At 37.0% G+C, this 23,340-nt stretch overlaps 1 protein-coding gene across 5 annotated transcripts in view; it reads left to right on the forward strand.

Annotated features, from left to right (window-relative positions):
* LOC131067501 (histone acetyltransferase HAC1) overlaps positions 1–23,340 on the forward strand; it is a 69,163-nt gene that overhangs the window by 23,828 nt on the left and 21,995 nt on the right. For 2 of the 5 annotated variants that reach the window (XM_058002523.2, XM_058002522.2), the window contains exons 2-12: positions 400–1,035; positions 1,473–1,578; positions 10,606–11,443; positions 11,584–13,547; positions 17,407–17,703; positions 17,786–18,064; positions 18,603–18,731; positions 18,869–19,069; positions 19,404–19,546; positions 19,856–20,162; positions 20,270–20,409. In XM_058002523.2, the coding sequence (XP_057858506.1) occupies positions 863–1,035; positions 1,473–1,578; positions 10,606–11,443; positions 11,584–13,547; positions 17,407–17,703; positions 17,786–18,064; positions 18,603–18,731; positions 18,869–19,069; positions 19,404–19,546; positions 19,856–20,162; positions 20,270–20,409 (4,577 nt within the window). In that variant the 5' untranslated portion in view covers positions 400–862. Of the gene's footprint in view, positions 1–399; positions 1,036–1,472; positions 1,579–10,605; positions 11,444–11,583; positions 13,548–17,406; positions 17,704–17,785; positions 18,065–18,602; positions 18,732–18,868; positions 19,070–19,403; positions 19,547–19,855; positions 20,163–20,269; positions 20,410–23,033; positions 23,108–23,340 lie in introns of all 5 variants that reach the window. The other 3 variants (XM_058002542.2, XM_058002526.2, XM_058002533.2) reach the window with 3 other exon arrangements.

Here is a 23,340-nt window from a genome sequence, read left to right on the forward strand (position 1 = left end):
AACACAAGCAGTGGATTAAGAAAATAAACTTAAAATTGTCACAGGCTTCTTTTTGTTTCAGGTGTTTTGGTTTAAGGAAGAATAGGAAAGACATTTCTATATTTCCTTTCAGAGATTTTTGCAAGATGAGCGACATTGTTTATTTAATCCTTCTCCTCATTTCCTTATATCTTTTTGCAACAGTTGCAAGTTTGTCTTACTCTCATGATGTATTATTAATGTACTTAAATCAGATTCGCTCCTTTTTTGAGTGGGATTCTGTTTTTGTAAATTTATCCTTTCCAGTCGTGTATTATCTTGAATTGTCCTTTTTTAAAATAAATGGAGCATTTCCAAATTTTAAGAACTCACTCACATCGATTGATTTATTCCATATTGGCATTATATGTTTCTGTGCAGGCATCATTCATTTTAGGGAGAAAATATACTGGATTTGGTTGGAAAGATCTTAAGGATATCAGTTTTCCACAATCCATAACAGTTCTTTTTACTGTTTTTGGAAAGAGCTTATGCAAATTCTAGATGAGAACCAAGAGTTTATTTAGTAGGAGAAATATGGTCATAGGTGGTTCACCAAGGGCCAGCATTTTGTAAGCTTTGGGATTTTGGATGCTAAGAGCAAACTTTTGTTCGTATAGCTTCGTGATGAAGAAGTTGCAGTTAAGAACATGACAGTGATTTGGAAATGGACTGGTGTTGAAGAAGTGTTAAATGTGGATTTTTTATAATTCTAAATACACTTCTTGCTATTCCTTCTGCATTTCAGTATCAATTAGACAATGCAGATAGTAGTGGTAACTTTAGTCTTTTTGACAGTCTTGGTTAGAACTTTTGTAGAATTCTAGTGGAGAAGTATATCAGAATGCAGGCTCAAGCACACATTCCCGGACAGGCTGCTGGTGACACTGGAGGACAGATACCTGGTTTGACACCACAGAATGGAAGCAGTTTATCTTCACATATTGGAGGCTCTTGGAGGACATGGAAAGGGGGCAGTGATTTGCCCAATGTGCGAAATTGTATGTTAGACAAAATGTAAGTAAACAATGACACAAAGGCAAAAATTTTCATCAGTTAGAGCATGTGTGTGTAGGAACTAGGGCATGCATTTATCCTGGGTTTATCCAAAACTTTTAGTGTTCTTCCAACTTGCCTTTGCTTTCTTAAATGTTGATAGTTTTAATCAGGTGTGCCACACAGATGGTACCTTACCAAGTGACCCATATGATTTTGACTTGTGAAGGACCGTTTCAAGCAATAGACTGTTGTGATAGTTTTAAATCCTGTTGCATGTGCTAGTTGTTGTTGTTCAAATAAGTGTGGCACTGGAATGGACATATTTTGAGTTTTCAATATATTTATCTATATTTGTAATGATTTGCAAATCTTGAATAAATTGCTTCTTTTCAATGCTTCTCAACAAAATCTCTTTTGCCATTTAGAATACATTAATGGTGCTTTTTTTTGTCCAGAATTGAACTTCTGAGACGGCGTAAAAATTCCCCTGGTTTGGAGAAACAACTTTGTAATGTAGCAAGGCGTTTGGAGGAAGGTTTATTTAAAGAAGCTACTACAAAGGTATACCTATGTAGACAATTATTAAATAATAGTTGCTTGTAAGATTGCTGACCAAAATTTCACTTCAATGTGCCAATATAGTTCTATATGACATGGCTGTTTATGCATGAAAGAAACTATCTTCAAATACCTCATTCAAAATTTCGTAGCTTTATTAAATCTCCGTTATATTTTTAGATAAAATATGAATAGTTTGAATAGAATGTTATCTATAAGATGTGTCATGTGGTCAACTGCAATTAAATCTAACTTTCAATTGCTGATTATACTTCTAATGACCATTGATACGATAATCAATAAATTTATTAAATTTTTTAGGCAGTGAAGAATTATTTGTTGCCTATACATAATTAAGCGTTGTGCCATTGTACCTTTGTCATGTGTGAATGATGCTTGATAGAAAAGAGCTACCAAGTTCTTCTCAGGCAATGCTCAACAATGCTCAAGGTTGACAAAAGAAAAAAACATTTGGACTAATTAATTTAGGTCCAGTGCTTAAATTCAACTTTTGAAAGGCACTGTTGCAAAACTGCTCTGCTTGTTTTGTTTATTGTTTAGAGATCTAACCTGGTTGGGTTGGTTTCCCTGCCACAAATTTAAATCATTGTTTTTTAGGCAAATATGAATTCTGCCTGAATTCAGGGGTTCTATAAGTTGACAGATAATCATCAATGTGTGTGGTCACATGATCTCAGTATGAGGCTTTGAAGAGCATTTATGCATTCCACAGGCCATTCTCCATTTTTAGATATCTTGGAAGTGATATTTGGTTCTTTTGTTTGATTGATACTCTCTCTCTCCCCCCTCCTCCCAGCCACCCAATCCTTAAGGATTTGCCAAATGATGGTACATCGGCAGGTGGAGTCATTTCCGAATTTTCAGGTGTAGAAATGCATGGTAGGAATCAACAGTAAAAAACTGCTGATCCAATAGGGGTGGTTTTAAAACTGTTGATTTCAAAACCATTAGATTCCTGAAGGGGCAATTACAAAATTTCTGGTTTGGACGAAGAGGCAGTTTCCCTGCGACAACAGAAATAAGAATATGAGGTGAACAATTGATGTTTGCTCTTCCAATTACCACTTTAGAGTATTTAAGTAAAAAGGAGGTTGGATTGGATCAATTGGAGACATTCTATAGCGTATGCACTGTCACTTGGAGTATTGGGAACAATGTACCAAACACAGCACATAAAGAGTGAGAGTGCAATACATAAAGAAGGAATTCCAGGCAAGATACACAAGATGTAAGCTTGCAAGTATTCAAAGCTAGAGAGCACTCGGAAGATAGGAAAGGCATGGAGTGTTTGCCCTCTCGGGTGAATAACTTAAAACATAAAGCACTTAATGCAGAATAATAACGCCATGGATATGAGACAAGTATAAGAGATGTTCTTCCATTTATCATTGTGTGTTACAAGTTACATTCCGAAGTATATAAAGATACCGAGGGGGTGCGAGCGCCAACCGTCGAACCGCAACGACCACCCCTCGGTTGCCAACTAACCAAACAATTACACATAATTAACTAGTCTTATGTTTGTGTACAATAATGCCGCTAACATCATCCCCCCCAAAAAGAAAAGTCGTCTCTAGGCGACTAACAACAAAAACGGAGACAATGCAACCTATACAATATATACATCAGAAAAAACTAAGGAGGGGGTTGAGGAAGCGTCCCTGAAGTAGAAGGTTGAGACGCCGGTGTCTGGGCCGCCAAGCGGGCGCGGAGCTCATTCACCTGCTGAGTACGGGCAGTCACATCTCGCTCCGCCACCAAGGCCTTCTCCAAAGCCGTCTTCACCATACGCACGGCTTCCAGCAGCTCCTTCTCTTTGGTATCCGCTGTCGCTGTCATATCGACCAATCGAGTCTGCAGCAGGCTCCTCTCAGTAGTGACTACCTCTAACTCCTGCTGCACGAGGCTCCTCGCACTCTGCTCTGCTGACAGGCGAGTCTCTACCTCCGCCTTCTCTGCGCGGGTCATCTCTAGCTGAGCCAACAATTGGGCCCTCTCTGCTGCCCAGGAGGCCTGCTGAGTGGCCACATCCCTCTCCAACGCGACTCTAGCAGCCTCGCGGATCTCCGAATCATGCTGGGCTCGCCTTAGGGCATAGTAGGCATCCCGGTAGACCTGCTCCATCTCGCAGACAACTGCCGTCACCCGACTCTCCACAATGGGCTGACGCACACTCCAAGCCTGGAGCATCTCCTCCGTCTCAGTAGTCGGCCAACCCTGCGACTCAAACATTACCAATACTAAAAAAATGGAAACATCATACACAAATTTCTCAACATGCCTCAAGCAGCAAATTAATTAACTAATATTTAGTACTTTGAGGATGAATATGATAAATACAACATTCTGACCTGGGTGAGCTGCTGTGCTGTTCCCACACCAGGTATTGGGGTTGCAAACAAGAAAAAACATTTCGCAGCATAATCAAGGTTTCCATTGCCTTTTTATGACAGCTAACATTTCACCCAACTGGGTGTCTCTATCACAGGTGTTTGCTGATGAAGTTGCAAGTGGTAACTCCCTTAGAAGAGCACGTGGCTGCTTTGTTTATCTTTCCTACACTTTCCAAACTGGTCGCCGTATTCAGTGGCACCTAACAGTCATACTCCATGCTGGGTGGTTAAGGATGGGCGTTTGGATCTTTTCCAAACTGAATCACTCTTCCTATGTATGGTGTGGCTTTCTACAGGTCTTAAAAATCTTATGAATTCCAACGCCTTTTCCCTAACAGGTGCAACCCTTCCTTTGCATGGCACAATTTACTTCTGTTGCTGGCAGCTAGTCTTTATCAGTAATATATGCTCCCAGTCAGATGACAAACATAGCAGGACATCGACACATGATGATTTTGGAAACTTCTGAGTTGCGACAATAATGGGCATGGTATAAAATGTGGTGGCAAAGACACACATACATAGAAAGATGAAATATAATGCCCGACTTCAATGGTAACAATTTCTCTTACAAATTTATATTTGCCTGCATATTGCTATAGATTTGTACCTGCAAATCTCACAAACCTGTAAAAATATCACTTATGACCAACTCCTTTACAAACATTCAGCATAAATGTGAACTTTGTTTGAATCCATCTCGATTGACTAAGAAGAATCTTTTATTTCCAAATCCAAATGCCATTAGGGTTTTCGTCCTCAGTTTTTAAGTTAAACACACAATCCAAACTTCACAATGAGAAATGAAAATGACCAAAGATGTCTTTTTTTCCATTTTCACAACTCCCTTTATATCCCGCTTGCAAAATTTTGAGTTCACTATTTGAACATTTTAAATAAGAAACCTTATGACTCCTCATAAAATGACTTATATTTTTTTACTTTTAGCCCCACTTAGTTACTTTATAATATCTAAACAAACATAATTATTAAATACAAATTTCCCAAAAGATAATTAATTAAGGGAAACCTTATTTAATTTGTTAAGTTATGCCCTCTTCAAATTTGTGACTCAGTCCATGGGAATGATTTGAGCTAAAGGATCCACTCCAAACACCTAGGTTGAAGAAGGGGACATTACATATGGATCACTCTTTGTTTTGGATAAGCACTTTCCTTCTGATTTCTTCCTCTCCATGCTTGCAATAGCTCACTCGGTAGTGCCATCAATAGGATGGTTAGATATCCTTTAGGTTCATAGAGTTAGAATGTGGTTGGTGGAAGAGGTGTAGAAATTACTCTTAGAGATGTGCTTTTGTGGTATCATCCAAGCTCAAAAAAATCGCCAAAAACTTGGCTAACCCGTGAGGACTTGTGGGTCGAAAACCTAGCCAAGTTGCTCACCATTAAACTTGACTCCGAGTTTATGAAAAAGGTGCAGCAGTTTTTTCTTAAAAACTTGCGAAAAATGCGATTTTGAAGCAAAAAATGGGTAAAAACTCATTGAAATTTCTTGTTAAACCTAACATTGCCAAAAATCGCAATTTGAACTATTATTTTTGTGTATTTCAAATGCGATTTCTAATGCTCCATTGCATGCGATTGTAGGGATGCAGCTCCACTGCAGGGATGCGGTTCCATGACGCAGGACTTAGTGCTCAGATATTTGATCAATCTCACATCCATGTTTACATGGAAATTGTTCGAACAAGTCTCCTTGAAAATTCCTTCATAATTGTTGTTGGCATAAATCACACATTATTGAAGTAAAAGCAATGCAAAGAGTAAACCCTTTGTGTTCTTTCCTCACTGTTTACCATGTGTTTTTCATTTGATTTCCCACTGTGTTTTTATATTAAATTATCAATAATTATATGTTCTTATAATAATATAATGTTATATTTATATTAGTATATATTGCATTACAATATTTATATTATTATTATCTAAATATATTCTATAATAAATTATTGTTATATATATATATAGAGAGAGAGAGAGAGAGAGAGAGAGAGAGAGAGAGAGAGAGAGTGAGTTTTACATTTTTTTATTGTGGACAAACCTAAAATGAACCCAGCCCTCAAAAAACTTTTGCTGGATATATGAATCAAATCCATGAACTTGAACTAGGATCCGGACCAGAACAAGTAACTTAGGTTTTAAATTGTTTGAAGGGTCGTTTCAATCAACATGTTGGATTGTAAGGGAATTATAATCATAAGCATGAAAACATGTTGATTGTATTTGTGTTGGGCATTGACCTGGTCATGTTCAATAATATCAAGGAAAACAGTAATATATTCTACAAATTCAATATATGGTGTGTTTTTGACGAAAATGTAAATTTTTTTTGTATATTCAAATGTTTGATAAATTTGCCGAGTTATTGCTGAGTTTTTCCCTGAGTGTTTAAAGATTTTGAGCTTGCCAAATCATTGCTGAGTCCGAGTTTTTCAACTATGGTATCATCAATGCTATCAAATGCCCTAAAAGCCTTAATTTAAAGGCAGATAATTTATGATGGATTGATTTTTGTTGTATTTTTATTGAATTAAGAATAAGTTGTTCATATAATTTAAGTAATTATCATAAGAATACTAATTTATTAGCTATACTAATAAATTTTTACTATATACTAATGATATATTTATAAGTTGCTAGTTTGGGTATGAGAATGAATACGGATTCATGTTTCAAGTACGCCAATATGGCAATTTTTCTCTTGGGTATTGTTATGGTTGTATATATATAATATATATAAATTAATAATATGAAATTATAAATAATATGCTATTATACATTTAATATCCATTTAATGTGTGTGTGTGTGTGTAGTAAATTGGTGATATAAATTTTTTTATTGATAAATCTCGGGAATTTTAAGGCTGGCCCAAGCTAGTTGAGTTCACAAACAGGGGATGTCATCCCTTGCATTAACTCAAATGGTTCAACCCCGTGAGCTGGCCTAGCAGAGACACAAACCCTACGAGCCCAATAGCCCAAGAAGGGTTTGAACCTTGGTGGTAAGCGGCAACAACAATGCCAAGTTTTAACCTACACACCATGTCATTAATGGCATTATATAATATATTATTATCATATATTTAATAAAATATAATATGTAAATTAATAATATAGCAGAATGTGTATTTAAAGCAAACTTGATCAAAGAATTAAATTCTATGCCTGAGGTGAAAGTATAATTGAAAGTACATTAACACTGGGATCCAGACGGATGGCGATTGCGTGCTCAGCTGGTCGAGCTAGGGCGCCCGTGCCCTAGCTCGTTCTTTGGTGCTGCTTGTTGATGCGACAAGGGGAGATCTTCTTGCGTTCAGGGTGCCATTTTTTACCTCTTTTCTTCTATTTCTTGCGGTGGTGGTCTTTCTTGGTGGGCAGTGCTGGTACTGTGGCTGTCTCCGACAGGGTCTGAACTCGGATTTGTGGTGCGAGTGGAGGCGTTTGAGAGGGGGTCTGGGTGTAGCCTCTTTGGAGGCTCTGCTTGATTGCTTCACCCGGGTGGGGTTGGGTTTGTTGATGTTTGGAAGTGTGATTCGATCATTTCCCTTGGTCAGTGGTTTGACTGGTTTGGGTGTGGGGCTGGGCTATTTTAATTGGTCACATTTGATTTAGGTGGACTGCGGTGGGATTCTATGAGGTTCTATTACATCCCTCGTATGTTGGACTCTTATTTTCTTTCGGCCTAGGGGCTTGCATGCTTGTCTAGGGTTTCATTTTCTGCTCATGTTACATGGGGAACCATTTGGGGATAGCCCAATGATGGATTTCCGCTCAAAGATTGGCTCCAAGGCCTCGACATAGGGTGCGAAAGTTTTCGATAATAATCTGTGTCAACAGGATCAGGAGATGTATGATTCAGGATCGTCTGGAGGATCTAGGGTTATGAAAATCAATGGTTGCTTGGAGATATGTAAAGAGAGGCCAAAATTGATTATCCCGATGGAGATGCTGGTTGATGATATTGAATATTATTCGAAACACTCCTTTTATTGCAAGTTTATGGGTTTGCAAGTGCTGGTGGGGCAAGGGTGGAGGCTATTAGTACTATATCCATTTACATCATGTGAAACTGCTGATACACGAGTACGACTTAATTTTTTTATTTTTTTTAAATGCATTTTTTAGTGTAACTTTTTTGGGTTTAATGTTTTTTGCATTTTTTTTGATGAAAATGATTGTCGGTTCTTGATTTGGCCTTGCTGCCCTGAGTACCCTGTTGGAATTCTGAGATGTATCTACAAGGTAATTGGGTTGATTGAATGCTATAGCATCTCCTAAACCAGAACCTGTTCTGTCTTGCAATGACACTCAAAGAGGAAGGACCTGGTAATGTTGATATGTTTCATGGTTATAGATCTATATTAAGTAAAGGTGCAATATGCTATCTTATAATTCACTCGTAGTAGTTTCTATGTTATGATTTTTAGTTTTTCCATAGGTAATTGAGCGCTTTGATAGGGTCTTTGCCCATTAAACTTAAAAGTGCACTTGGAGAAAACAAAGATAGGAAGGCTATAATGGACACCCAAGAAACTAAATTAGCAACCCAACATACAAATCCAAAATTGGGCATTACCAAACACCTTCCTCATCAGCTTTAGTGGATCAGGAAAGAACCAAATTAACAATTTGAGGAGCCTAGATCGGCTGGTTTACCCTTCTTGGCAGCCACTTGGACCCTTGTCTTGAGGATTGAATGTCTCTAAGCTTGAGAAATACCATTCTTAGAAATTCCAAGCAGGATAAACAAACTCAAAATCTTCAGGAAACCATTACGTAAAATGAGATGTATACCATCCATGTACAAAGAAGAATATCCCCTCCTCTGAGCTTTCACAGAGCAGAACAATTTTCTCATGGACTAGAATATGATTAAGAATCCATTCATTAGTCTGTGAATCTAGGGTCTTGGCATGCAATTTATTGATAAAATCCTCCATAATGTAGGCTCTGGTTCAAAGAATCCCCTGCATCACTCAACTTGTCAATGCCTAAGTTTCTCTTAACAAATTTTAACATGACAACATCAGGGATGATAAAATTTCTGTGCAACTGATGATCCAAGACTACCCTGCCATAGAGTAGTCTTGGAGGAGTGTCCATGCCATGTGTTGGAAGTGCAGAGGAGTCCATTGCTCAAAACAGGGATTACAAGAAAGCACTTGATGAAGACAAAATGGCTGGTGGTAGGGTGGTTACCTTAGCAGAAATTCCCATGCTTCCAAGCATGTCAGCCCTGTATGATGCAAACAATAAAGTGCAATAATCTTAATATGCAGGAGCATTCTACTTGAAAATCATATGGCACCTTCAAAATCATGCAAGCCCCATAAACAATCACTAATCAAGTGTGAGGGGTGAACAAAAATCTGGAGCGTTAACTTTAGCTTCAAGAGGAAACTCAGATAGAAGCAGAGATGGGAGGTTCTCACAGTCCTCCAAAAGGCCACTAATTTTAGCTGGAGAATGAAAATTCATCGATGCCTGCATTAGCCAGGCAATCAGCCACCTGATTTCGTTCCCTAAAAAATTGTCTTAAAATGATATCTTTGAAATTCTGGCCCAGAAGGGAATTTTTGTCAATGATTTTCCCAAGTCTCCAATCGTTGATGGCATCTTTGGCCAGATCCCCACTAACAATTTGGGAACCATTGTCTACATCCTACAACCCAAAGCAGAGCCTATTATGAGGCCCTCCAGCATCACCAATGCTTCTGCTGTGTTATTCAATTTGGACCCATGAAAGGAGAATCTGCCCCGAAGAAAAAGGTCTGAAGGACAGCGCACCACTTACCCCTGCTCCAGCCAAGCTCCAGTTACCTCTAGCAGTGCCATTGAAGTTAAATTTCAAAAAACTTTCAGGAGGCAGGTTCGAAGATGCAGCTTGTTGCTTAGTGAATTTGTCAATTACCATAGTCATAGGGCACACTAGGGTATGCTTGGATTCATATTGTGTTTACTCTCGGTTCCTATAAATAAGTGCCCCATGACAGTACATAGGGTTGGTGTAAGTTTCGCCAACTTTCATGCATTGCCATAAGTTTGACTCCTAATTCCAGGTTTTACCATGGCCAGCACAAGGTGACTAGGAGTCTGCAGGAAAGAACTATGATCTTAATGTAAAGGAATTCGTCGGTCAGTCTTCCATCTTATCTAGCTTAATGAAACATGAGCAGTTTTTGCATGTGGAGTTTACCAAGCATGGTACAGGTTTGAGTCTTGGCCTGACTCGCAATAGTGGCTTCCTCTACCAGGGACTCCCAAAAAAGGGAATTGCCCCTGCAAAAATGAAATGAGTAGTTTAGAGTACAATAGAATTTTTTTGCCATCTTTCTTGTGTAATATTTCTCATTAACATGTTACAGTACAGCAGTTTTTAGATCAGAGCAGAAATTATAATCTGTAGTATCTTGTAATAATGCCCAGTTTTTTTTGACTCCTTTAGATTGAGTCAGATGCATTGATTGTAATTAAATATGAGCATATTTATTTCTTCCAATCAGTGCAAGTACATAAGAGCAAGTATGCTACCTGCTATGAGGTACACTTATATTTGTATTGAGCATTTTCTATGTGTTATATTTTCCTTTCCCAGGAAGAGTACATGGACATTCGGACTCTGGAAACACGATTGCAGGCTTTTGCCAAGCGTTCCCAACATGGTAATTGTAACCAAAGGTTTGTCCCACATTCTGTTTCTTCCAATGGCACTGTGGGAACAATGATTCCAACTCCAGGTATGCCAAATACTGGATTTGGATATTCAGTGATGTCAACTTCCAGTGGGGATATTTCCATGATGCCAGTTCCTAGTTCAAAAACTTTGATTTCTAATCCTTCTGGCATGGGATGTATGCTTTCTGCTGGTAGTGGGTCTGATCATGTACATTCTAACTCATTTATAGCAGCTGATGGTAATTCCAATAAAATGAATGTTTTGGTTGATTCTGGAGACAACTTGTCATCTGTTCCGGGACCCCTAGGCAACATGCCTCAATGTCAGCAGGGAGTTGGAGGCATGTCCATGGGTGCAGCAAATCAGATAATGCCTACAACAGGTTTCAGGAGTCGGATGATTCCAACCTCTGGGTTAGGAAAGTCTCCCTCTGGTGGAATGGGTTATTCAAGTGCTAACTACATAGGAACTACTCCACAGCAAATTACTGGGGGTGCAAATGGGCACTTCTATCAGAATATGAGTGGTCAAATGGGTGGTAATAACATGCAGCGGAAAAATTCTTCCTATGGTTTAGCAAATGGAAGCATGAATTGCGGGATACATATGGCAGAAAATAATCAGAATTTGATGAATAATACCACAGCATTATCCAATTCAGGAGGCTACTCAAATGCTTCGCAGTATGGTAATGTCCAACTGCATGCCCCCTCAGACCACAATACCACTCAGCAGCAACGACAAGGTCTTCTGCAATGTAAGTTGTATGCTGCTTTCTTTAAATTTTAAATGGCTTTTGGTAATTGAAAATTTTGCATGTTTTCCAGGATTATTATAATTGTCTTGAACATTTTGATTTGACTTGGTTTCAATTCATTCTAAACACCGTCATTGCAGCTGCAATGACCAATCCAGTGGTTCCATTATCTGGTGATGTTTATGCAATGAATGCAGCCGATCTTGCAGGTTCTGGAAGCTTATATGGACCTGTATCATCCAGTGTACTTCCAGTAGCATCTAGCTTGAATGGGAAATCCTTAGGGTTACAATCAACAAGGATGATACCTGTCCCTGGATTGCCTTCACAGCAACAAATATTGCCAGCGATACAGCAAAGCCAACAGAATCAATCACAGAAAATGAGTAGTCCACATGGGTTATCTTTCTTGCCAAAGGGTCAATCAATTCAACTAAAGCAGCAGAAGCTAAGGTATCAGCAACACCACAGTCACCATCAGCAACAGCCACATACATATCAACAGACACATGTGCATCAACAAATACAACACAGTCAACAACAACAGCAACTACCTGTAGAAAGAAGAGGTGCACTTCACAATCAACCTGAATTTATGGTCTCTGGTCAGAAAAAGGCAGGAACTGAAACACATCAGAACGGAGCACTAAAGAAAGAATTGGAAGAAAAAAAAACTCTTTTACTTCCAACAAGCCAACAACAGCAGGTTACTGTCAATAATCCAGCACAGCAATCTGAGGAACTGAATGATAACTCTAAAAATGCTCAGCATCTCAGTCAATTACAATCTCAGAAATTGCACAAGCTACGGGTTTCATCAAGTCAAGATCGACAAGAAGCGGAGTCTAATAATGTTTATAATGATGTTGCAGCTCAAGTTAAGCCAGAAGTTTGGTTGCAAGGAGAGCAGGAGTTGCAAGCGCCGGAGAAGCACCATCTTTCGCAGCAATTTTCTAGTATAATAAAGCAGCAACAACCATCCCAGGAACAATCACCACAGCTAAAGGATCATGATGTGGTACAAGAACAGCAACCATCACAAGAAGTTTCAGGAAATGCTATTACTTCAACTGCAACATCCCAACCAAGGCCTGGGACTGCTGGATCTGCTTCTGGTAGTATGCAGCCCAGTGTTAGTTCTGAACAACAGAAAATGCAGTACTATAAACAACAAATGTGGCTGCTTTTTTTGCACCATGTCAGTAGATGTAGAGTTCCAGAATGTCGAACTCCTAATTGCATTGTAGGGCGGGAGCTGTGGGCACATGTTACCACATGCCGTGACACACAGTGTAGTTATCCACGTTGTCGTGGATCTCGGAAGCTTCTAGTTCATCATCAACAATGTCAAAATAACACTTGCCCTGTTTGTGGACCTGTTCGCCATTTTATTATGAAACAACGTGCAAATGGCTATGCTCAATCATCAAATCTTGGAGCAATAGATTGTATGAATGTTGTGCCAAAATCTTCAAATTTTAACAATACAGCTGGAACTAAAATAAATTTGCCAGCAAGTTCTGGAGCTTCCATACATGACTCAGCACAGGAAGAACAACCTCCAAGTAAAAGAAGAAAGTCTGAACCTTCCTCTCCAAGTTACACACATCAGGAAGCTGAAAGTGCAATGGTATCTGGGACAAGTCCAAGTGAGGTGCAAGCAATTACCCAAATGCAAACTCAAGATTTTGAGTCAAGTGGACATGATGCAGGTATGATGAAATCTCATGCATTGAAGTCATCCAAAGTAGAACCAATACCTGTGAAGATAGAGCAGGCTGCGAGTCCACAACAAGGATCTAGCCAAAAATCATGGGAATTCAAGAATGATATTTGTCAGAATCCACATGCTGAACATGGGCATATACAAGGGCAACGGGTTAAGGCAGAACTTGCAATGCCTTCTTCTGGAAGTGCCCCTGTGCAAGTTAAGCAAGAAACTGTGCAGGTTAAACATGAAACTATAATTGATATTCCCTCCGCCGATAATTCAGCTTCTGAAAAATTTGTTAAGTCAAAGATCAAAGGTGTTTCTTTAACAGAGCTTTTCACCCCTGAGCAGATAAAGGAACATGTTAAAGGGCTGCGACAGTGGGGTTGGCAGGTCAGTATGAGAGCTTCTTATTAGGATGATATTTTCTTGTTGTTAATTTGTGCATGATTTAATTATCTAGCCATTAGTTTGAAGTATGAAAACTTATTCTTCAAGCTGAAAATGCAAGCATATTAATCGAGATTTGTTAAAAAAGGTAGTAAATTAATTTTCATTTGTCATTTGTCATTTGATACACAATTCTTATTATGAAAGCATTAGTTATAATTTGTCTTGATAAAAATTACTCTGTTGTTTTAACTTTAAGCTCTTATTGTGTGGTACATTACATATAAATAGGATGTTTTTCTATTGATGAATTTGTATAATCATTAATCACTTTATGTTCAGGGTTACCAAATTGTTTCTTATGGGTCGTTTCTTGTTCCTTCTGGGATTTTGCGAATTTGATACCTTAATACATGGTTTGATTTCCTATATTTTGTGCATTTCCACCTTAAGCAATTTTCTTGTGATACAATAAATAGAGATTCCTTAACATTTTTTTGATGTCAGATTATGACCTTTGTAGTGTTTATTGAGACAGTAATATGAAGATGGGTAAATGTGAAGGATAGGTCAAACTCAGTTGCAATTTCAAAACATACTAGATATTATTTTTTGTGTTTAGCAACTGACAACTTATTACATCAGATAATTGCATAGTAACATTCAGCCTACTGACTTTTCAACACCAAAATTGAATTTAAAGGTATGAAAAATACAAAACAAATCATCATGCATATAAAGTCCCCAACCAGGATGAAGCATTTCCTGCACTTCAAACTTTAAGAATTTAAGGCACTTTTTCCTATGCAATAAGAGCATTGACCTGTAATATAAGCCCTGAGAAACACTGAAGACTGAAACTAAAAAATAACTTAAGTTGAACTTGAAACACTATTCTTCTAACAAACTCTGAAACTAAAATTAACTCCAATTCAAACACTATTCTTCTTGGTAGGACATTGCTTCAATTCATACAATGTTTTTTTTTGGTAGAAAATGATCGTGACCCTCTGTGTTACCAACCTGCCATTCTAGCAAACTTGTACCTGATGGTGACTTGTTGCTTGCCATTTGTGACTTCTCCCTCTGGTGGCAACCTGCTACATCTGACTTTTGAAGGTGATATATATTATACATTGACATGGCTCAAATTTTATAGAAGTATAAAAATGGATTTAGTGCTTTAAATTGCTTTTTGTTTATTACAGTCTTAGGGATTTGCATCTGGAAAAGGACCCCATGAAACGAAACACAACACTCCAGATATGGAACTGTTGCTGTTGCACAGCCTCCTGGTTTTTTCCAATCCAAAATGAAAGAACATATTTTCCATTTGCCATTGCAGATGAGTTGCCATCTCGAAAAAGGGGAAAAGTAGGGAGTTGGTTGCATTTCTTGCATCATGGCATTCTTTTCAATTGGCTGGGGATTAAAGTTGGAAACCAGATGAACAAATCAACACATCTACTCAAGATATCTTGCACCCTATGGTAAATCTTGGACATAAATTTTCTGCCTGTCTTTCAGGAAGCCCAAATCCTGGACAGAGAAATTCACCCTGCCTAACTAAAGTCTTTTCCTTCCTTCTGTCTGGATCTTAGCATTGTGATTTGTACTGTTCTCGATACCTTTCATTCAGTGGGCCTATCCATGACACATTGACTAGACATGAAGGGAGCTAGTGTATCTTTCATTTTATTCGCAAATTAAATGTTTTTGCAGGCCTTTTATGAGCCACATCTTTGCAGCTTGAACTGTTCATGACATAATGGGCATTGCGAGGTATAATTTTGGGTCTGAACAAGTTTGCCAGGGTAAATTCAATAGAAGACTAATTAAGCAGAGCCAAGGGTCTGACAAGTACTTCATAATGTTGCGAAAAATCTCACTTTATTAAGATTTGAAAAATGAAGTCCAAGCTCTTTCAGCTGCTGTTGTGTTGAAAACCATATTTTTCTCCGAGGGAAATAAACAGAAAAACATGCAAAGTTTACAGTAAGAAATGAGCTTGCAGGATGAGATACAAATCTAGATTGCTTGCTATCGAGCCACCCCACTTCACCTGTTGGCTCAAACATAAAAGCAGAGGTGCCATGCCAAATTATAGAGGCTAAGAAATTTGCCTCAAACTGATGAGCCATACCTTGACTTGTTTACAGTCTCCACTGCAAATTCACTGAAGGAAAAGACATATTATGGTTTCTACTGCAGTTAAAGCAATAACTGAAGAAAGTGATCAGTGTAAAGAAGGCACCTCCTAGAGAAATAATGAGATGGCTTGAGTGGAACTAGTTGTCTCCTTTCCATGATGATGAGTCAAAAATACCTTTCCATTTAATTGCTCATGATGTATTGATAAAGTTTCATCTCAGATCAGACGGTGGCAATACAATAAAAAATATTCACATATGTATATGTGCACACACAGTGTGTGTATATTTGTTGCCATATCCAATTTCTCTGGATGATACCACACCCTCAGGAACTATCTGGTTTAAAGTTTCTGAAAACACATTGAAAATTTGAACAAAAAAAGAAGACAAAAAATTTGATATCTGTCTGTCTGCGTTTCTCTCTCATACACATAGACACACATATATGTATATTGTTCAGCCTACCTGTATCCGATACTGTATCTGTTTCCTTGTTGCTCTGTGGACAGGCTTCATTTTATTCATTTAACAATAATGTTCACTCTGTGGCATTAGTCATCCTCATCATTATGACGGAACTTCCAAAACCCATGTCATAGGAGTGTAGTTCAAACTTTTATCCAGTCCCACCAACCGTTGACCTTGTTGATGTTGGCTATTTACTATAAGTCTTTTCTAATGCTACCTTCAACACATACCAAGAAAACTTTTATATTCAATTTTGAGGGGAAGTGCTCAAGCTGGTTTGGTGAGAGTGTTGGGTGTCTAGTTTCTCCTCTATATGCATATTGTTTACCATAATATTGAAGGATACAGGTTAGCATTCTAATGTCTGCGGTTGTAAGCTCCATATGCTGGTTGTTTGGAATCTTGGAAAATGATAATATCCCTGAGTAAGCTTAGTAGTGAAAATCTGTGAGTCAATATCGACCTTTGGATTTTTGAGGTTTGACTTACTAGTCATCAAGAGATCTTGCCATATGCCCACAACTCCCACCAAGTTAGTGGATAGGATTCGCAATCGTAGCAGAAACCAAATCGGCTTCTCCACATGCACATTTTGCCAAATAACATCGATTCCTTCTGGTCTGGGCTAACTGTAGAAGTACCATTATGTTTAATTTAAACCAACTGGGGTTTTGGGTGGGTTGCATTTAACATTACTGATACTCTTAACTGCAATGTCAAATTCTGTCATGGGTAACACTAGAAACTTTGTTATGCAGAAAATCTTCAATTTTAGGTAAGTTTCGTAGCAGAATGTTTTAAATTTAAGTCTAGCAATTACTTAATTGTCTGAAACTATTTTGTTTTGACAGTTTATATCGCCTACACAATAAGCATAAGATATTTGAGGGAATAGCAGATGAAATCTTATTTTTAACAGAAGAAAATGTGAATTTCCATTTGAACCAGTCTTCTCTTTTACATAGTTATTCTTAATTATAATTGCGTCCATATTAACTTCAGTTAATATAAATGCAAAAAGTTGATAGTGGAAATCTAGAGAATGCATTTTAAAAAATTATTAAGTACAGGTTTTAGTGAATTTTTTTAGAAGGGCCAATTGAGTTTTAGAATAGAACCTTTGTGTGCCATGGAGCTTCATTTTCTACTTTGGATATATTTTTGTAAAATTTGTTTCTGTTTTATAACATTTAACTAAGATTTTGTTGTTGACAAAATGTCTTGGGAGTTTTTAATCACAGAGCAAAGCAAAGGCTGAAAAATATCGGAATAAGGAGCTCCAAATGACTGGTGAAACATGCCAGTTATGTAATTTAGATACAATTACATTTGATCCACCCCCTATTTATTGTTCACCATGTGGGGCCCGCATCAAGCGCAATGCATTGTATTACCTTTTGGGAGCTGGTGATACAAGACATTGTTTTTGTATAGCATGTTATAGTGAAAGTCGAGGTGATTCAGTCAAGATAGATGGAAATGCATATCCAAAGTTGAAGCTTGAGAAGAAGAAAAATATGGATGAAATTGAAGAATCGGTGAGCATGTGTACATATTCAGAATTATAGTTTTTGAATAGCCAATATAATTTTTCTGAACCTAGCTACATTTATTTTGCAGTGGGTGTGTTGTGATATTTGTGAAAAATGGCAACATCAAGTATGTGCGCTATTCAATGGTAAAAGGAATGAAAATGAGCAGGCAGAATATACATGCCCAAACTGTTACACAGAGCAGATAAAGAAAGGTATACGGAAACCATTACCACAGAGTGCTGTTCTTGGTGCAAAGGATTTACCAAGGACTTTTCTGAGTGATCACATTGAGCAAAGACTTTTTAGACGTTTAAAAGAGGAGAGACAAGAAAGAGCAAAAGCCCTAGGCAAGAACTTTGAGGAGGTAATATTTTTTTTGCTATTTACTTAAACTGTTAGACAAACTTGACCTGAAGTTTAAATGATGAAATATTGCATTTTGTTAAAGTAAACCTTGCTTAGAATTCGATGATGTGACATGATTATATTAGTTTCTCACTAAATACTTAACATATGGTCTGGATAATATTTTTATGTAATTCAATGAGCAATTACAATTCCCAATGTCACTAACCAACCAATTTTAATGACTGTCAAACTCAATTATGGGTGCTGGATTAATTTGGAGAGAGCCATATAATTTGTTTGCATTAGTCATGTTCAGCATTGTTTTATGTGTTTTGATGATTATACAATGTAATTAAAGCTTACTTTAGAACTGGCACTGAAAGTAGCCTGAACTGTTGTCTGTGTCTTATTTATTTCAGGAATAACTGATTAAGAAGCACATTTTTTTTTAATATTCTTCTGATCCCAGTTTTGACAGCTATAAATGAATCTTTGATTAAAATATTTTGGTTAATAATTTACGAAGACTTAAATTTCCTTTTGATCTTTGTCAGGTGCCAGGAGCTGAGGCTCTTGTCGTGAGAGTTGTATCATCTGTTGATAAAGTACTAGAAGTGAAACAGCGGTTCCTAGATATGTTTCAACACCAAAATTATTCAAATGAATTTCCATACAAGTCAAAGGTGCAGAACATGCATTGTTGATTCATCTTTGTTTCTCTTTCCATTATATTTTAGGATAGAGTCGATAGACAATTATTCGCTGTAATGAAACAAAATATTTTTCTATGTATGTAACATTTCTCGACACATGGCTACAGGTCCTCCTGTTATTTCAAAAAATTGAAGGTGTAGAGGTTTGTCTTTTTGGTATGTACGTGCAAGAATTTGGGTCAGAATGCTCCCATCCAAATCAGCGACGCATCTATCTCTCCTACTTGGATTCTGTGAAGTATTTTAGGCCGGAGGTGAAAACTATGAATGGTGAAGCTCTTCGTACCTTTGTATATCATGAAATTCTGGTAAGTCTGGTTAAAGCTAGCAAGAACATCCTATTACTTATGCCAAAAGTTGAGTTATTTGTCAAGTTCATTAAAGATGATAATATGTGGGGAATACCTATGCCTATATTGATCAATAATTGCAAGGATGCTTGTGACACTTTATGTGATGTTTCTATGTATCTTTATGGTTTCTTGTCTTATTCATTTGTATCAGCTTTTTTAAGATTGAATGAATTTTCAGAGAAAAAGGTGGAGATATGAACTCTTATATAAGTCCTTAAGATAGTTGAGATCAAATTTGTCATGTAGCTTTCTACAGTGAGGATTTCTGAATTATTAGATTCTTGGACAGATTGGATATTTGGATTACTGTAAGAGACGTGGCCTGACTAGCTGTTATATTTGGGCCTGTCCTCCGCTGAAGGGAGAAGATTATATTCTCTATTGTCATCCTGAAACACAGAAGACACCAAAATCAGATAAACTCCGTGAATGGTGAGTGATGATTCTCTTTAGTGACCATAATCTTTGCAAAACACAAACACAGGAAAACTTATTTCTAATTAATAGAAGTTATGCTTTCAGAAGATGAATGGCTTTCCAGAAATGCTGTGCTTATATATGTCTATGCTTAACACGTTGCAAGAGGTTCATGGCTATGTTGTATCTTTCTGTGTGTATTGTATTGCCACCGTCTGATCTGAGATGAACTTTATCAATACATAATGTGATTTCCAAATTATTTTTTATTTTTAATGCTGCCAAAGTTATATAAAGATTGATTGGAAGAAGTGTATGGGCTAGGTATCTAACGATGCTACGTAAGGCCAGCACGGAGGAAATTGTGGTGGATGTGACAAATATGTATGATTACTTTTTTGTGTCTACTGGTGAGCGGAAGGCTAAAGTCACCGCAGCTCGCTTGCCATACTTTGATGGGGACTACTGGCCTGGGGCTGCTGAGGAAATGATAATGCAGATACAGAGGGAGGAAGCAGATGGTCTGAGATATCAGAAGAACAAAAAATATATGACAAAGAGGTCCTTGAAAGCTGCTGCTCAAACTGATGTTGCTAGCAACACTTCAAAGGACACTCTGTTAATGAAGAAAGTAATCTATTAAAGTTTTTTTGTTTTTAAAATTAAAGCATTGAAGTTGTAGCTTTGTTCACCAGGAATATGCAAATTTATGATGCCTATTTGTGCTGTATATTTCAGCTTGGAGATTCCATCCATCCAATGAAAGAAGATTTCATTATGGTTCACTTGCAGCATGCATGTACCCATTGTTGTTTGTTCATTGTTTCTGGCAAGCGTTGGGTTTGCAAACAATGCAAAAATTTTCAACTTTGTGAGAAGTAAGCATTTTGTTCTGATATTCTAAAGCTATAGGAGCAGTTTGACATGGGAGGTTAAATTAAATGTTCATTGTGATGTTGGTTTTTTGAAGTACATTAGGTTTATTTGAAATTATTTAATTAAAAAGAATTAAGTTGGTTATTAAGTGTTAGTTCAAGTTGTTTGCATGCATATAAGCATGAGAAATTCATTATATCAGATTGCCAATGAATTGGATTCTTTTTAAATATAGTTGAAGATGACTATGAATACTATTGCATTTAATTTGTATTTTGTTTGAGTTATGTCAAAGGCCTATGAAAGAAGAGTACATAGCCTAAAGCATTCATTTAACCACACATTGCCAGTTTCTCACACTGTTACTAACTTATTCTATCATTCACAAATTTTCCAAAGAATCACAATTTAGAAGCAACAAAACTAACTGTTCCTTTGCAAAAACCATTATTATTTGAACTTTTATTAATCATGAAAATGCCTCTGATTTCATTCATTTTGCCAGTTTTTTGTTGCTAATCCTTTGGATTCAATGTGTAATCACTTCCAAGTACAATTTGGTAATATTATTAATGTAAATGTTCCTTGCCATCCATTGCATATAACCTGTAATATGTTGTTAAATTCAATAGTTATTGATTACTCTGTAGGCTCTTCTGTTGTTGATTGTTAAGCATGACTTGGATCAGTACAAATTTGTTTGTTTTGATATATATATGGCTATATTTCATCTATGCTTATGATATACACGCCCAAGTTGCAGCAGCCATAATAGCCTAACTTAATATATATCTTTTTGCTGAATGTGATGAGCATGATTAGGGAACATACATGGAAACTTGTTAAAAATGTTGCCTTTTAGTATTTTATATAAAAAGGGCCAATGGGATTATTGGATTAGCGTATCTTGTGTTGATGTCTGCAATGAAATGTTGATGATCAAGAAAGCTCTATGGATCGCTCTCAAGAAGGTATGCTTAATTATTCTCCTCTGTTACAATTTGCACATCTGTTATGGGCAATTTTCAGCCCTAGCCACTGCACTTTGCACTCCTTTAGTGAGCCGTAGAAGCAATTTAACATTTAACAAATCAAAGAGGTTCTTGGAAAATGTTAAAGATTGATGATTGATGGAAGTACATTAAATTATCAATGTATGAAACAAAAGTAGCAGCAAATTATAGATAGATGTGTAGAACACAATTCTACTACTGAAAGGGGTGGGGGGATGGGGATGAATCAGTAGTAGATTAAACTTTCCATAATTAATTAAGCATTCTTGATAAACTGAAAAACAGAATTAAAATCAGAACTGAAAAGAATGCAACTACATATAGGATCTAACACATACTAAATTCGTGGAAAACCCAGATTGGGAAAAACCACGGTGAGAAATGCTGCTAGGATCTACTCTCCTAATCCAGCTTCACAAAAAGTGTATACAATACTTTAAGGGCACCAACCCGCCAACCCTAAGGAATCACCAAATTCCTTGCTTGAGAGCACCAACTTGTACAAACACAACTTTTTAGTCTGAGCACTAACTTAGCATCCTTTGGCACCAACCGTAAGAATGTCACAAACAAAAGAATTCCTGACTTCAAAGCTGAACAAATACAATATTGAAAGCATACATTGGAATTGTTGCAAACTGAACATCACAACCTTTTCAAATATGAATCAGTCTTATATTCAATCTGCAAATAAACTTTTGTATCCTGTCTGTAGTCTTTTAGAAAGATCCTGTTTACATCAACTCAATACAATTTCATCAAGCAAGGGTATGGCATGTATATCACTGCTGACCTTGTTGATAATCAGAATCAATGAAGCGACACATAGATTATATAATCACAGTATACCTCAATCTTCCACTATGATCTGCATGCTTTCTGCATCTTGCAATGGTAAGGTTCTTTTCATCATCTCATCAGCATTCTCATTCAGATTCTCAGTATCTTATACACCACATTCAGTATTCTAACACACAGCCTTATTCATGAGTTTTTATGTTCTGAATAATATACAATCTTCTGCTCTTATGAATACAGATTTTACTATCAAACTCTTAGCATTATTCAACACCACACACACACACCAAGCCTCAAACTTACATCCATATAAATAGAACTTGACAACTGTTACAAATAGTTAACAGTTACAGCCGGCTACAATTGATTTTTGGTTGGCAGTTAACAATTAGTTTGTAACTTCTTTCAATCAACCTTATACAAGCCAACTGCTTAGATAATATATCTTCCCATTGATGACACAAAACATTGTCATGAAAAGCCAAATCAGTCTTATCTATTCACAACCTTCAAACTCCATGGTTATAACTGCTTTTACAACCATATATGTTAGGAAACTTATTAATGCTTAATACGATCAGTGAAACAGTTTGATCAACTATTTGTCAACGGAACTCCACAGATATTAATGCTTGATATGTTTGCCAAGCATTCTTAGTTTGTGAAACTTTTAAGGAGATACAGTCCAAGATACAGAAGACATAATGGTAACATAAAATCGGATCCAACTGATAATCTGAAATTACAGTAAATACAGAATGATTGTTTTCTTTGTAGGCATAATAACACGGTTTCCTCTTTGTTGCTTCTGTCAGATTCAAAGTCAAAACAAGGAGTTCCAAGACACAAAATCTGCAACAACATGGTGCGATACTATAATTGAAGATAGGTCTGTAACATCCAAACTCTACCAACTGATTGCAATTTCAGTATCAATCTAGAGTTGCAGAATAACTTGTCATCAATGACAAATATATAGACTTCTAACAAGATGCCGTAGGATCAGACAGTTGAAAATGGCCAATAAAATCTTCTATATGTTTGGACAAATAGAAATAAGCAAATTTTGTTATACTTAAAAAAAACAAAACTGAAAACTACTAATTATTCCATCAAACTCGA

This window comes from Cryptomeria japonica, chromosome 5 (assembly GCF_030272615.1).
Source record: "Cryptomeria japonica chromosome 5, Sugi_1.0, whole genome shotgun sequence".
NCBI classification, from domain to species: Eukaryota; Viridiplantae; Streptophyta; class Pinopsida; order Cupressales; family Cupressaceae; genus Cryptomeria; species Cryptomeria japonica.